Source organism: Hemiscyllium ocellatum, chromosome 8, assembly GCF_020745735.1.
Source record: "Hemiscyllium ocellatum isolate sHemOce1 chromosome 8, sHemOce1.pat.X.cur, whole genome shotgun sequence".
Taxonomy (NCBI): Eukaryota; Metazoa; Chordata; class Chondrichthyes; order Orectolobiformes; family Hemiscylliidae; genus Hemiscyllium; species Hemiscyllium ocellatum.
Window position 1 is genome coordinate 47,845,127 of NC_083408.1, and position 17,195 is coordinate 47,862,321.

The 17,195-nt window shown below is 44.7% G+C and overlaps 1 protein-coding gene across 2 annotated transcripts in view; it reads right to left on the reverse strand.

The window, feature by feature from the left end:
* The window catches only part of spred1 (sprouty related EVH1 domain containing 1), an 87,627-nt gene extending 75,933 nt beyond the window's left edge, over positions 1 to 11,694 (reverse strand). Inside the window, exons 1-2 of one of the 2 annotated variants that reach the window (XM_060828920.1) lie at positions 11,573 to 11,694; positions 10,874 to 11,110 (exon numbers count right to left, since the gene is read on the reverse strand). In XM_060828920.1, coding sequence (XP_060684903.1) covers positions 10,874 to 10,899 — 26 coding nt within the window. In that variant the 5' untranslated portion in view covers positions 10,900 to 11,110; positions 11,573 to 11,694. Of the gene's footprint in view, positions 1 to 10,873; positions 11,111 to 11,235; positions 11,526 to 11,572 lie in introns of those variants that run through there. The other variant, XM_060828921.1, reaches the window with a different exon arrangement.
* Positions 11,695 to 17,195: the final 5,501 nt, after the last annotated feature.

Here is a 17,195-nt window from a genome sequence, read left to right on the forward strand (position 1 = left end):
CCTTGCTTACCTGCATAGCATTGACTACATTATGTAGAACATATACTGCACTCCATAAATGCCGTTTTTTTTTGTTATATTTCTTTGAACTAACTATCTCTCACATGGACTACAGAAATTTCAGAAGTCAGCTCAACAATATCTTCTCAAGGGTGATTAAGTATGGGCAACAAATGCTAATTTCAAAACTTCAAACTATGCTGAACAACTGTATAGTGCCTTTCATAACTTTTATAAATAATGAAGCACTTTTGCAATGTTGTCACTGTTTTAATATAGAAATTGCACAGCTACACTTTATACATTTTACAATTGGCATCACTGGGTTAGTTATGATTAAAATAAGATTAATAATTCTTCAGTCATCTTGTCATTTTTGCAAGCTTAATTAATACACTTTTAATGAATGAGTTCAATCCAGTTTGCATACAGCAATCACCTACAGTGCAATTTAATAAATGCAATATATCAAATGCACCTCCCAAGACAGCACAGCCATTATAATATGGGTACAGTAGTCACTATATATGCCTATGTCACTATATTTGTGAATCAGCCAACACTATATTTATAGTAATGTTCGTATACCAAAAATGCAGTCATGATAACACACTAACCCTATTTCTTTGCTCTTTGCAAAATGCAGTTCAGAAGTTACATGCTGGGTTAACTTTTATTTGTAAATTAAAGCAGACAAGAAAATCTTAAAGTGATCATAACTGTCATAAAATTATGCAGAAGTTAAGCTGTGGGATAACAGATCTACTAGCACAAAGAATTCCAGATACATGTATTCAAATCAAGTCCAGCTAAGACTACAGTGAATGAGTCACAGACGTCATTTTGACTCTACTCAAAAACATCTTAAAAATTAATTTGGATCATCCAAAAAATCTACTGAGACATCTCCTGCACGAATGAAACAGCAGTTTCTAAAAACAAATGGGTAATAGGAAATCTTACTATATTGGCTTCCTGTATCTTTTTTTTATATGTAAGCCCATTATGGAAAAGTACTGTATGTATATATTTAAAGGAAAATTACCACTGTTTAGTCAGATATCCTCTGCAACTTAAGTTTAGCTTTTACATTAAGAGTGCAAATTAATCAGAGTTCCTAAGGAAGCATGTTACCTACAATTTCTCTACAAACTATATATTATTATAGAACATTTAAACATAAACTAAAAGGGCTATACATAAAAAGTAGCAGCACTGACAGTGGTGAATTAAATTTTAAAATAGGAACTGGGCTCAATGCCGGCAGAAGGCTCAGCAGTCAGGCCAATGGGATGGTTCCTAGGAACTAATTTACAAAACCAAAGCTGGTAATATCTTTGTAAACAGCAAGATGGAGTTATTTGTGGGCATGAGTCATGCTAGAATCATTCCTGTTTAAGTGAATGGCACTAAATAGATGTATCTAATGAGACACTTTCTTTGTTAGCATCTTATGTGGATATATGCATGATCTGAATGCTGCAAGCATTTTTGAATTTTAAAAGCTGTACTCCATCTCATATTTTGAGGCAAATATTTAAGCTAAAATGTAAGGATCAAAATGAATGAACTTACTACAAGGAAATTATTGAAAAGATTTCTTTCTACAGTTCGTTAACTTGCTGAGAACTGACAGAGCCTTCAGCATATTTGGGTACATTCATAGAAAAGTCAGAACTAAGAGTGCACAGATGATATCTCAAAGCGGATATCCTCTGCAACATTTCAGCACATTCATTTGGTATCAGGGGAAGCGGTTTTGAACTGCAGTAAACCATTTGTTTCAAGTTCAGAACAGATGGTGTCTGAAAGGACAGTCGGTGTGTAACTACCCAATGTTTTTAACAGTATTTATCCTTGGTTCATGTAAATACCATCCTATTTTAAATGAACATCCAAATCCAAGATAATAATTCATGTTCTTTAAACATGAAGTTTTAAATTGCAATATGAAAGTTTGAAGTTGCAAACTTTCAAAATCAATTTGAAATAACCTGTTTTCAAAATTTTATTCATGCAAATATCTAAATCATACAATCTCAGTATTATCAAAATGAATAGTCTTATTGAAGGGATTGGTAAATAAACTAATGGCTACTAAGCATTAGTTCACCATTAGGTTTTGTGTAATTTTCTGCTCATAAACTCTCAGTTTACGCTGTCTAGTCCTGTTCAAATTTTATGAGTTTCTCCAAAATTGCCACACCCTCATCCCATTCTTCCAAATTCTAGTGAATATAGTCCTATATGATCAATTCTCTCTTCATATGTTAGCCCTACCATCACATGAATCAGGCGAAAGTGAGGACTGCAGATGCTGGAGATTATTAGAGTCGAGAGTTTCCAGCACCACACTCTCAACATCACATGAATCAGTCTGGTAAACTTTTGTTGTACTCCCTTGATAGCCAGAACATCCTTCCTCTGTTAAGGAGACCAAAACTGCATTCAGTACTCCAGGTGTGGTCTCTCAAAGGCCCTGTACAATTGCAGCAAGATGTCCTTGCTTCTGCACTCAAATCCTGTCTCTCTCTCTCTCTCTGAAGGCCAACATACTATTTGCCTTTCTCACCGATGCTACCCCCGAATGCTTACTTTCAGTGACTGGTGTACAAGGACATCAGGTTTTGTTGTACCTCCCCTTTCTAACCTATCACTATACAGATAATCTGCCTTCCTGTTTTTGCTATTTAAGTGGATACCTCAACATTTATCCATATTATGCTTTATCTGCCATGCATTTATACATTCACTCAACTTGTCCAAATCTGAGGCATTTCTACATCCTCCTCACAATTAACCCTCCCACCTAGCTTTGTATCATCTGTAACCTTGGAGACATAACGTTTAGTTCCCTATCTAAATCATTAATATCTATTGTGACTGGCTGAAGTCCAAGCACTTATCCTTGTGAGATTCCACTAATTGATGCCTGCCATTTGGAAAAAGACTCCTTCATTCCTACTTTTTGTTTCCTGTCTGCCTACCAGTTGTCTATACATTTTAATAAAGTTAAAGTTGCCATAGTTTTATCAGACCATAGGGCTGTCCTCTCATTACAGAGAGATGACTGATGATGGTTTAACTGGACAATCACCTAATCTCAGGTGAGGGAGAGATTGAGAAGGAGAGTTCTTTATGCTAACCTCAGCTGGTTCAGAGTTTGAACCCTTGCTGCTGGTGTCCCTCTGCATCGCAAACTGGCCATCCGGTCAACTGAGTTCATTACACCCAATACAATGCACTTTAATTTTCCATGCTAATTCTCACAAGGGTTGTTTTTTTAAAAAAGCCTTTTGAAAGCCCAAGCAAACCGTATCTACTTTCTTCCCCTCGTCAACTCTATGAGTTACATCCTCAAAAGGTTCCAGTAGAGTCATAGAGATGTACAGCCCAGAAACAGATCCTTCAGTCCAACTGATCCATGCCGACCAGATATCCTAACAAATTCTATCCCCATTTGCTAGCACTTGGCCCATATCCCTCTAAAGTATTCCTATTCACATACACATTCAGATGCCTTTTAAATGTTATACTTGTATCAGCCTCCACAACTTCCTCTGGCAGTTAATTCCATACATGCATCACCCTTTGCATGGAAAAGTTGCCCCTTAGGTCCCTTTTAAATTTTTCCCCTCGGGCTCCCCGACCCCAGGTATAAGACCTTGTGTATTTATCCATGCCCCTAATGATTTTATAAACCTCTATAAGGTCACCCCTTAGCCTCCGTGCTCCAGGGAAAACAGCTCCAGCTTATTCAACCTCTCTGTATAGCTCAAATCCTCCAACCCTGGAAACATCCTTGCAAATCTTTTCTGAACCCTTCCAAGTTTCACAACATCATTCCGGTAGGTTTGTCGAGCATGATTTTCCTTTTGTAAATTCATGCTGAATCTATCCCATCCTTGTCAGTATTTTTCAGGTGCTCTGTTATTAAATCTTTAAACATGAGTTCTAGAAATTTTCCCGCTACTAATGTCAGGCTAACCAATCTATAATTTCTGTTTACTTTCTATCTTTCTTTAAATGGGGGGATTACATTAGCTACCTTCCAGTCTACAGGGACTGCTCCAGAGTCTGTCGAATGGATCACCAATGCATCCATTATTTCTTGAACCACTCTCTTTACTACTCTGAAACATGGGTTTTCAGGCCTGGGGGTTTTATTGGCTTTTAATACCATCAATTTCCACAACACCATTTCCTAATACTGATTTCCTTCAGCTGCTCTCACTAGACTCCATGTTCCCAACATTTTTATGTGTCTTCATTAGTGAAGACAGAACCAAAATATGTATTTAATTGGTCTGCCATTATATATGTGTTACCCATTATAAATTCCTCTGTTTCTGACTGTAAGGGACACTTGTCTTTACACTTCTTTATCTCTTCATAAATTTGTAAAAGCTATGTTCCCCGCAAACTTACTTTTGTACTCTATTTCCCCCCCATCAATCCCTTATCCTCCTTTACTGAAATCTAAATTGCACTCAATCTTCAGGTGTACTGTTTTTTTTCTGGTCAGTTTTGAAAGCCCTTTCATGGATCTAAGGATCTAATAATCATTAATTTCCCTTATTAGTCATGGTCAGGACACCTTTCCTGCTTTATTTTTGTGCCAGACAGGAAGGAGGTGAGGAGAGAATGACAGGTGCACTTCTCTATACCTCCAGCCACCCTTTAAATGTTCGCCATTGCCTATTCACTGGCATTCCTTAAAGTGATGCTCCCCAATTTATCATAGCCTGCTCACACCTTATGAATTGGAGATGCCGGAGCTGTTCTGGGGTGTATAAAATTAAAAATTACACAACACCAGGTTATAGTCTAACAGGTTTACTTGGAAGCACTAGCTTTCTGAGCACTGCTCCTCCATCAGGTGGTTGTGGAGGACACAATCGTAAGGCACAGAATTTATAGCAAAAGTTTACAGTGTGATGTAACTGAAATTATATACTGAAAAAGACCTGGATTTGCTAAGTCTCTCATCTTTTAGAATGAATATGTTGGTTTCAGTTCTTTATGAATACATATCAAAGAACTGAAACCACATGCTCACCCTAAAAGATGAGAGATTTAACAAACAATCTGGGTCTTTTTTCAATATATAATTTCAGTTACATCACAATGTAAGATTTGCTATAAATTCTGTCTTACAGTTTTATACTCCACAACCACCTGATGGAGGAGCAGTGCTCCCAAAGCTAGTGCTTCCAAATAACCTGGACTATAACCTGGTGTTGTGTGATTTTTAACTCAAACCCTCGAACTAGGCACCACCTTCCTAACCTGCAATCTTCTTCCTGACCTCTCCGCCCCCACCCCACTCCGACTTATCACCCTCACCTTAACCGCCTTCCACCTATCGCATTTCCAACGCCCCTCCCCCAAGTCCCTCCTTCCTATCGTTTATCTTAGCCTTTCCTCATTCCTGAAGAAGGGCTCATGCCCAAAACGTCGATTCTCCTGCTCCTTGGGTGCTGCCTGACCTGCTGCGCTTTTCCAGCAACACATTTTCAGCTCTGATCTCCAGCATCTGCTGGTCCCACTTTTTCCTACCTGATTTTTAACTTATTTTATTTTACTTTGATTCAGGATCCTAGAAGTGATGATGTTTTAAACTTTTTGATAATTACATGAGTCATTTACATGGCAATGTTATGTAATCATGAGGACATAATGTTACATGAGTAATATTTTAATATGAATAATAATTCATGATCATGAATGGTGTGGTTCCTATATCATAATAATGAAGAATACACAGAGTTAGTGAATACAATCTGGGCTTGTCAAAATCAGACCCCAATTAGGTGTCAAGACCAGAAGTGGATTGCACCAAAAACCACAAGACTCCTGCTTTACTTGAATACTAGATACAACACAAATTATTTCATCATGCTAAAATGGTAGTGAATGCACAAGGAGCTCGCTTTACAATGACCAGCATCCAGTTTACAAGCTTCAATTATGATTTTCAGAAGTTTGTAAGAACAAGGCCTATATATGTGTGGTGTCAAAACATAAGCATCATACTAATATCTCATGGAACTCTTCCTGACAATGCCAATACAAACACAGAAACTACAATTACAAAGCACAATTAAAGGAACAATAGCTTGGCGGATAATACATTATCTGCACTTCTTGTTGCTGAGTCACTGATGACATAGAGGTCCACATTGAATTCTTAATCTACATATTAAGCCAGGTTAGTAAAGGAAATAAAATTGATCTAAAGATTTCGGGATTCTGAAAATTAAAAACATTTAGATTTCTAAGTACTGTCGAAGTTGTTTTTTTGCTGAAAGTTCAATGTGCTTGGCGATGATACGTCCTATCTTACAATAGATAAAATTAAATAGAGCACTGAGAAACATTTTGCTTGCCAGTTGCTACTTTGGGAACCATGTCTCAGAAAGCGTTTAGCACCTCCTGAAAAGGAAGTGATCAAACCAGATGGGGAGCGGGCGGGGAAAAGGAAAAGGTTTGCCGAGTGAGAACATGAAATAAAAGCACTATATTCCCAAACAAATTGCTTTCTTTTAAAATAAAACTGCAACAAACGAAGGATGTGCGTTGAAGAAGGCATGATGGTGACGCTTCATTTCACTTTCACATTTTAGAAATGAATAACAATGTATAATTTAGTAAATCTGAGAATTCACCGAAAAACGGGGTACTACAGTCAAAGAGCTGTTCACGCATTCTAACGTTAGATTGTCAGAGGGAAAAGGAAAACCAGGCGACTATCTGGCAACAAAATGTCCCAATGCTGATTTCTCCTAATCGCTCTGTACGAGGCGAGTGTCTGCACTGTGAATGGACAACAGGTATTTTATGAATGAGGCGATCATGTGACGGCCGCACCTCCCAAGCGAACATTTTCTCAGCAACTGCAAAGCAACGTTTGCAGCAGCACGGCTTTGAAGATCAAGGGCTGCGGGTAATGTAGGCACAGCCTCTGAAAGGGGCCCCGTTTCCCCCCCCCTGCTTTTGGAAATTGAGAGGTGTTTGTTTATTCTGGGTGATTTTTTTGTTAATGAATGAAAATACGGCGTGTAAATACGAACAGTTTAAAAGACAACATCAGCAGGATCGGTCACCTCAATGATCAAACGGAACTGAACGTATTCATTAAACAAACTCGTCACCAATCGTCCTCCGCTAGTTCCAACAAACCCTGACCGCGCTGGCCTGCAGTTGCGAGGCCGTCTCCTCACCTCGCAACCATGGGGAGCAGCACCCACAATGTTTTTCTTAACTTCCACAACACCACGCCACACCCCACGCCCCCCTCCCACCGAGGTACCCTGGCACACGGTAACTGCACCCCTCCCACCCCAACCCCACACACAAACACAGTCTGCACCACACCCTGGGGAGCAGCACCCACACTATCCCGCCTCTTCTCTCCCCTTCCCTCTCTCCCACAACCCTACACACAAACATAGTCTGCATCCCACCCTGGGGAGCAGCACCCACACTATCCCGCCTCCTTTCTCCCCTTCCCGCCCCCACCACAACCCTACACACACAAACACAATCTACACCCCACTCTGGGGAGCAGCACCCGCATTATCCCGCCTCCTTTCTCCCCTTCCCTTTCTCCTACAACCCTACACACAAGCATAGTCTGCATCCCACCCTGGGGAGCAGCCCCCACACTATCCCACTTTCTTTCTCCCCTACCCCCACCAACCACACACAAAGAGTGTGCACCCCACCCTGGGGAGCAGCACCCATCTCTTCCCCCTCCCCCACCATTATGGAGAGCAACACCCATACTGTCTATTCCCCATTTCCCCTGCTCTTGGGAGTGCTGCACCCACTCTGTTTCTCACCCCATTTCCAAACTGCTCCCCCCGCCCCGAGCAGCAACCATCTGTCTCTAACCCTCATTCCCCCCAACCCTTGAGAACAGCACCCACACCATCTCCTTGCTTCCCCACTCCCGAGCCTGAACAGCACCAACACCTCACTGTCTCTTCTCTTCCCCCACCCCACAAAGTACAACCCAAACAGATTCCAGGGAGCACAGCCCACATTGACCCAACACCCCCCCCCCCCCACCCGACTTCTTACTCACACCAGGGTGTCAAATCACCAACCTCCTCACCCTAACCCCTACCCCAAGGAACAGCAACAAACCATTTTACTGCTACCAAAAGCGTGACACAGCCTCAGCTCCAATCTAGAATCTTCCAGTCATGTCAAACTGGCAAAATAAAACCACAACAGAGCCCTGAAAGCTGAACAATCGAAAACAAAACACCAAAACGTTTCTGTTTCACTGTTTGTGTGTCTTCAGTTAAAATCACTAAACTTTGATGATATTTGAACAGATATTATAAAAATACATAGAATCATATATTGGAGGTATGTACATATACACCATCTTTCTATTTAGTAGAACATATACATGCCATTTATATATTACATATGGATAATGATATATCCTAAGTACAGTCACTTGCTATCGTCCACCATGAAAGACATTTTGAAATCTGCAAATAATTATTTCTTTACTAACTGCAGCAACTATGTAGTGAGAAAATTTGGGATTTTTTTGGGAAAGGGGGAAAAAAGACATCACAGCAAGGTGGGTGAAAGGAGACAATGGAAGGGGAGATGGGGGGAAATGGGGAAAGGGTGGCAGGGGAGAGATAGGGTGGGCAGGTGAGGAAGCCAGCGGTGGGGAGATATGGGGAGTGGGAATACGGGAAGAGATGGGGGAATGACAGGAGGGAAAGAAGACTGGGGGAGGGATGGGAAGAATGGGAGCAAAACAGAGGGGTGACAGAAAGGAAAAAAGACTGGGGGAGTGATTTGAGGAGAGGGGGAGGGGGAGGTGGAGGAGGGGTGGGGAGGGGGGAGGTGGAGGAGGGGTGGGGAGGGGAGAACGACATGGAGGTGAGGGGGTGATTGGGCAGGACAGGAAGTGGAGACAGGAGAAAAGGGGAGGGAGACAGGAGGGCGTGACGGGCGATGAAGGGGAGAGGAACGGGGAGACAGGAGCAGAGATGGGATGGAGGGGAGGGGAGGGGAGACGAGACAGGAGGGGAGGGGAGACGAGACAGGAGGGGAGGGGAGACGAGACAGGAGGGGAGGGGAGACAGGAGGGGAGGGGAGACGAGAGGGGAGGGGAGACAGGAGGGGAGGGGAGGGGAGGGCGACAGGAGGGGAGGGGAGGGGAGGGGAGGGGAGGGCGAGGGGAGGGGAGGGGAGGGGAGACAGGAGGGGAGGGGAGGGGAGGGGAGACGGGAGGGGAGGGGAGACAGGAGGGGAGGGGAGGGGAGGGGAGACAGGAGGGGAGGGGAGACAGGAGGGGAGGGGAGGGGAGACAGGAGGGGAGGGGAGGGGAGGGGAGGGGAGGGGAGGGGAGACAGGAGGGGAGGGGAGGGGAAGGGTAGATGGTGGATGGTGCAGACTGGAATGGGGAGTAAAAGACACGGAGAGGGGGAAACAGAGAGACGGGCGATGTTGATGTGGGAGGGGGAGACAGGGAAGCAGCAGAGATGGGAAGATGGAGAAGAGGAGGGAGGGAGAGGGGAGGAGGTGGATGGGAGGGAGAGGGGAGATGGAGGAGTGTGAGGGATGAGTGATGGGATTGATAATGAAGGGGGTGATGGGAGTGTGGGTCACGTGGGTCAGGGAGTATGTGAATGAGGTGGCAATGTGGCAAAGCAGGTGGTGTGAGTAGAATGATGGTGGCAGCAGAAGGGAGAGTGGTGGCCAGAAGTGGGCACAAGGGTGGCAGGGATGGGAGTTGTCAGGGGCAGGATAACCCTGCTGGGCTGTGCAGGGGTGAAGGGAAGGGGAAATATCTGATGGAGGAGGGAGAGGATTGAGGAATAATTTCAGTGAGGAGAAAACGTTGGGAGAGTGATTTTGGGGTGAAAGGAGGTAATTTTGGGGTCGTGGATGGGAGTGTGATTAGGTGGCAAGTGACTTGGGGGGCATGATTGAGGGGGAGAGATTGGGGGTCTGTGATTTGAGGGAGCATGGGAGTGATTTAGGGGTGGGAGTCATTTTGGGGTGTGTGAGAGGATAGGGGAAAGGGGATGGGGGAGTAATTTGGTTGGGAGACAGAGGATGGTGGAGTGATTTGGGGTGGGGAGGGATTTGGGGGGATAGGATGGGGGAGTGATTTGGGGGATAGGATGGGGGAGTGATTTGGGGGATAGGATGGGGGAGTGATTTGGGGGATAGGATGGGGGAGTGATTTGGGGGATAGGATGGGAAAGTGATTTGGGAGAGTGGGAGAGGATGGGGAGTGATTTGGGGAAGGGGAGAGGATGGGGCAGTGATTTAGGGAAGGGGAAGAGGGATGGGGGAGTGATTTGGGGGAGGGGGAGAGGATGGGAGAGCGATTTGAAAGAAGGGGAGAGGATGGGGGAGTGATTTGGTGGCGGAGAGAGGATGGGGGGATGATCTGGGGGGGAGATGATGGGGGATGATCTGGGGGGGAGATGAGGGGGGATGATCTGGGGGGGGGAGATGATGGGGGATGATCTGGGGGGGGGAGATGATGGGGGATGATCTGGGGGGGCGATGATGGGGGATGATCTGGGGGGAGATGATGAGAGAGTGATCTGGGGAAGAGGATGGGGGCGTGATTGGGGGGGGAAGAGAGGATGGGGAAATATTCTGGGGAGAGAGGATGGGGTAGTGATTTGAGGGGGGCAAGCGGATGGGGGCGTGTCAAACGGGTGGGGGTAGAGGAGCTGGAGTAGGGATGAGAAGGATTCAGGCGGGCTGTTGGTGGATGGAGAGGATCAGTAGCTGGCGGGAGGGGGTTGGATGGATGGGTGGGTGCTGGGGATGGGCAGGGTAAAATCCCTGAGTCCCGGCGGGTAATTTTGTTTCTTACTCGGTCGGGTTCACCTCCTCGCTCATCTTTCAGCGGCTTCCGTTCATGGCCACGTTAATCCTCAGCGGCGGCGGCAGCAGCAGCGGCGGCGGCGGCGGTAGCAGCAGCAGCAACAACATCATCGTGATCATGTTGTGAGGGTGACTCCCGGGCGCTCGGCTGCTGCTGTCGGGACCCACATGGAAAAGGAAGAGGAAAAGGGGGAGTGGGTGGAGGAAGGGGAAGGGAACGCGGGAGCTACAGCCACAAACACACACAGACACAGAGATTAAAGCCTAGGCGGGGCGGGTGGGCGCTTAGCAACTACCTCCCCACCCCCCCGCCACCCCTCTGGGGCTGCTGCCCCAGATCCTCTCTCTTACCCTCCCACCCAGCCAGCCCCCGGCTTCACTGCCCCTTCCTCGGCCCCCTGGCCGTAGCTCCACTCCGGCTCCGGCTCTCCATCCCCGCTTTCACTCCATTTTTTTCCCCTTCACTCGACAGGAGGGGGGAGGGAGGGAGGGAGGAAGGAAGGAGAGGAGGAGGGGAGGGGAGGGAAGGGAAGGGGGGGGGAGGCGTGCAATCATCTGGGCGGAAGCAATGACCAACACACGCCAAGCTTGCCGAGTGGTGGTATCCCTCCACTCATTTCCCCTCCCTCACTGCGGAACCGCCTCAGCACCCACCACCCCCGGAGACAGGCTCATTGATAAAACATACTGCTCTGCTGCTACACTCTGAGCAAAGACCGTCCCCTTCTTCCTCACGCTAGGCTGAATGGCGATGGGGAGCTTTTCTCTCTGTCTCTCCCTAGGGAGAACGCGCAGTGATCTATCTGCACATACACACACACACACTGGAGCTGAGTTCAATGTGACTGGGGTTGGATCGCATCAACTGTACACACGCACACAGAAAGAGAGAGAGAGAGCGAACCCAGCAACTAGTGAAACCAGGCGGTTGAGAGAGAAAAAAACAACAGATCCATATGTTCGTGGTTTCAAACAAAAACCAGCAACTTCACATCTTTCCTCTAATTTAATATCAAACAAATCCCCACCCCATTTGCGTTTGCTTTTAACAGTTTTTATTTTATGCAGATTACTTTGAAATCAGGCTGCAGGACTTTTGAAGAATTACTCTTTGATATAGCATGGGGAGCTGAAATGTGTTTTGATTTCTAAACGTTATCTTAGTCCAAAAGTGTGACGAGCGTTTTAAATCAAAGATACTTTGAGCGCTGGAGTAGCGGCAATGTTCAATTTCTTATATTTAATAAACGCATTTGTTTTGTTTTCATTGACGATACACGTTCCAACTCGCATTTTGCAATTTGCAGAAATATATTGTAAATGCTGTAGTTGTTCAATGCGTAGCAAACATATTCTAACAATGTATTTTTAAAAATACTACGTGGAAGTGTTGAAATGACAGAATGATCTGACGCTAATGGGAAAACAAACTTCTGAGCTTGGAAAGGAAAATAGCTACCTTTGAAATTTGAAACAGCGAATGATATTTCTTCATGAATGCTGTGCAGTAACGCCAATGTAGGATGTGGGCTCCCTCTTTTTGGCTCACTTATACCATCAGTTCCTTGTCTAATGTGGTCCTTGGCCACCGAAACTGAGGGGATGTCATCAATTGTCATAGCCAGCATGCATTTTCTCAAAATCAGTTCAGGAACGGTCTTGATTGAGGGCAGCAAATGGCCTGTCTGCCATTTTAGTTGCAAAACGGTAAGCATGAGAGGGTAGGAAAGAAAACACTGGGGAATATATGCCAAAAAAATGCAGTTTTGCTTTGGAATTCGTGAATTATTTCACCAACTAATCAACAACGCGCACAATATAAAGTTCTACAGAACTTCAATCAACAAACAGCAAAGTAATATTTATCATTTTTTTGCCTCTCCATCATTCAAATTTATTTCTTCTACTGTTGTATCTTTCAGTGCATTACATGTGCATCAGTGTTCTTTTCACGTTTGTCACTGTTACAAGATAGCAAACTAGGCGAATGTGAGGACTGCAGATGCTGAGGATTAGAGTCGAAAATGCTACGCTACAAAAGCGCAGCAGGTCAGGCAGCATCCCAGGAGTAGGAGAATCAACGTTTTGGGCATAAGCCCCTGTTCAGGGATTGATTTCCTGACAAAGGGCTTGTGCCCGAAACATTGATTCTCCTGCTCCTCGGATGCTGCCTGACCTGCTGTGCTTTTCCAGCACTACACTCGCGAAGGTAACAAACTGATCCGGGTCGGCACGCTGGCTCAGTGGTTAGTACTGCTGCCTCACAGAGACCCGGGTTCAACTCCTCCCCCCCCCCCCCCCCCCGCTCCGGCAACTGACTGTGTGGCGTGGGTTTCCTCCCGGTGCTCCGGCTTTCTCCCACAGTCCAAAGATGCGCAGGTCAGGTGAATTGGCCATGCTAAATTGCCTGTAGTGTTAGGTGCATTAGTCAGGAGTGAATGTAAGAGAATGGGCCTGGATAAGTTGCTTTTCGGAGGGTTGGTGTGGACTTGTTGGGCCGAAGGGCCTGTTTCCACACTGTGGGGAATCCAATCATTACAGGCTGTATATGGCATTTGCTTAATAAGTTCAAAAATAATCATAATTTCTCATATCAACTCAAGGTAACAAACAATCTTAAAGTTGTATTTTTCTTGACAATCATAAGTTAAATATATATTTAGTGATTTTTATGCAGTTTTTTTATTTAGCAACTTTAAACCAAAATGGGGGTTTTGCAGTTTGCTTCAGTTATACACGGCACTAGTGTGCTTACATCCAGATCATCTTATTTCAGTAAGTATGTAAGTACTTTGGAAGCATTTAAGAAAAGGTTTACCGGAATTATACCTGGAATGAGTCCGTTGTCTTATGAGGAAAAGTCAGGCAAGCTAGGCTTGCATCCAATGCAATTTAGTTGACTAAGATGTGACTTGACTGAAATGCATAAGATCCTGATGGGCCTTGGCAGGGTGGGTGGAGAGGATATGAGAATTGAGAAATAAGAGTCAATGTTTAAAAATAAGGGATTGCCAGTTTAAAACAGAGATGAGGGTAAATGATTTCCCTCAGAAAGTCATTAGTCTTGGAATTTTCTTCCTGAAAATGTGGTGGAAGTAGAATCCTGAATGAATTTAAGGCAGAGGTGACTTGATCAGAGTGGGTAGGAATACAGATTTGGGGTTTCCATCATGTCAACCATGACCTTGATGAATGGTGAAGAAGGCTCCAGGAGCTAAATAGCATACTGTTGCTTCGCTTTCGGACATTTGTATGTCCAGCTCATTGATTTATAGAATTTGAACATGTTTGAGAAGAGAAAGATGGATCTGTGATACAGCAACAGGGACCTAGAGGTTCAATTGCCGCTACCCATATCAGTGCCATCTCTGGGGTGCAAAGTGATCAATGATCTTCTCTGTTCTGCCAGGATAACTGCCACATTCTTCTTCCAGCACCTCACACTAACTCTATCTGTGGCACTGTGCACACTTCCCATCAAGACTTATATTATACCATTCTCACTATTACCCACAACACTTCTGCACTGCCCTCAGCTTCCTACACCACTAGCCTTACATGCACTTTCTGTGTAGTCTGTTTAGTCCTTCAGTCCATCTTACAACCTTACCATACATGTATCAGCACTAACAGGAATTCCACTCATTGTAATCTCCCCTTATTCTCATTCCAAAAGAAGATAGCCCATAATACATTAGAGAGGGAGAAGTTGAATAGTGGAGGTATACCTAACATCAGATTCCTCACCCCTACAAGGAAAGAATTTTGGCTGTCACAACACAAGACCAGACTCGTTTCCATGGGGTTGTTGAAACATCCATGTCCTGCCAAAAGAGTCCATAAGACATAGGAGTGGAAGTAAGGCCATTCGGCCCATCGAGTCCATTCCGCCATTCAATCATGGCTGATGGGCATTTCAACTCCACTTACCCGCATTCTCCTGTAGCCCTTAATTCCTTGTGACATCAAGAGTCTCTGCCTTGAAGACATTTAGTGTCCCAACTTCCACTGCACTCTGCGGCAATGAATTCCACAGGCCCAGCACTCTCTGGTTGAAGAAATGTCTCCGCATTTCTGTTCTGAACTGACCCCGTCTAATTCTAAGGCTGTGTCCACGGGTCCTAGTCTCCTCGCCTAACAAAACAATTTCCTAGCGTCCTCCCTTTCCAAGCCATGTATTATCTTTTAAGTTTCTATTAGATCTCCCATTAATCTTCTAAACTCCAATGAATACAATCCCAGGATCCTCAGCTGTTCCTCGTATGTTAGATCTACCATTCCAGGGATCATCAGTATGAATCTCCACTGGACACGCTCCAGTGCCAGTATGTCCTTCTTGAGGTGTGGGGACCAAAACTGGACACAGTACTCCAAATGGGGCCTAACCAGAGCTTTATAAAGTCTCAGTAGCACAACGGTACTTTTATATTTCAACCCTCTTGAAATAAATGACAACATTAAATTTGCTTTCTTAATCACAGACTCAACCTGCATGTTTACTTTTAGAGAATCCTTGACTAGCACTCCCAGATCCCTTTGTACTTTGGCTTTATGAATTTTCTCACCGTTTAGAAAGTATGATTGTATTCTTTTTTCCAAAGTGCAAGAGTCAGCAGCTCTCTCCATGTCAGTGCCACTCTCCCATTAATGTGCTATCATTCTCAGTTGTTGCATGTCACTTCCAAGCACTGACTGTGCTACTTTCTTTCTCTTTTGTCTTGCAGGTTCCATCAGCCTAATCTCAATCTCAACTCCATCAGAAGCCCCATCCCTGACATCTGTGGATGAGAGTCCAGAGGACTGAGATTCAGAGAGATATACAGCACAGAAACAGACCCTTTTGTCCATGCTGACCAGATATCCGAAATTAAGTCCCCGTTGCCAGAACTTGGCCCATATCCCTCTAAATGCTTCCTAGTCATATAGGAAATGCTGGAAAATGGGACTAGATTAATTTACAAAATCTCGTCACCTTGACCGAGTTTGTCTCAATGTTCTGTTTCCATTCTGCGCATCTCTATGACTCTGTGGCTTTCACAGGACCAATAGAAACCAGACACAGAATCAGGCCTATGTTAGACAGAGCCCTGAGGCACTAGCAATGAGGGATCAGATGCAAACATGGAGGGAGGGATAGCCTCAAGGTTGCTGGAGTGTTGTACACGCATACATACCTACCCATTGGTTCCCAGCACCTAAGACATGGCAGCATAGGGAAAGGAAATCTTAAGGTGAAAGTGAGGACTGTAGATGCTGGAGATTAGAGTCAAGATTAGAGTGTTGCTGGAAATGCACAGTAGGTCAGGCAGCATCTGAGGAACAGGAAAATCAATGTTTTGGGCATGAGGCCTTATTCAGGAATCATCAGAAAGGCTTCCTGCCTGAAATGTAGATTTTCCTCTTCCTCGGATGTTGCCTGACCTGCTGTGCATTTCTAGTACCTTCTAATCTTGAAAGGAAATCTTAAGCCTGGTCTGTGAGTGCCCTCTCCATGAGACAGGGTGGTGCCCGGAGGTACCCAGCTAGAGGAGGAACCACAGTTTGTTCTATAGTTTCTATTCAGGATAATATAGAGGTAGCACCCACTCTGCCTGCTTCCTCAGAACCACCTGAATTCTTGAATGCTAAAGCCAAGGATGGTTAACTTGCCTCTGGCAGCAAGAGTTTCAGCTTGTCTGGCCCATCTAGAAGCAAGCCCCCTAACGTTGCTTAACCAAAAGCTCCAGCGCTAATGGCCTCTAAATCCCAGCAGGCTCTTCCACCCCAGCTGTGGAACCAGGGAGTGTATTTAGAGGGAGAGAATGAAGAAAACATATTAAGGGTAGTTGATGATATGGGTGAGAAAGGTTTTCTTATTTCACACATTTTGTACATAAGTGTTGTTGACTGCAACTATGATGCATCTGCTTTTGATTCTTTGTATGTAGCTGCTGAATGCAACCACGTAGTGTGACAGACAAGAAGGCACAACAATGTCTCCTCTTCCTCAGGAGACTATGGAAATTTGGCATGTCAATAAGGACTTCTACTAACTTTTATAGGAAAGCATTCTATCTGGATGCATGGCGGCTTGGTATGGCAACTGCTCTGCCCAAGAATTACAGAACTACAGAGAAACTACAAAGTTGTGAACACAGCCTAGTCCATAACGCAAGCAAACTTTCCATCCATTGACTCTAGTTACACTCTTTGATACCTCAGAAAGGGAGTGAATGCCATTAAAGACCCCTTCCACCTCATTAGAATCTCTTTCAACCTCTTTCATCAGGTTAAAAAACAGCAAAGCTTAAACACACGTACGAACAAGTTCA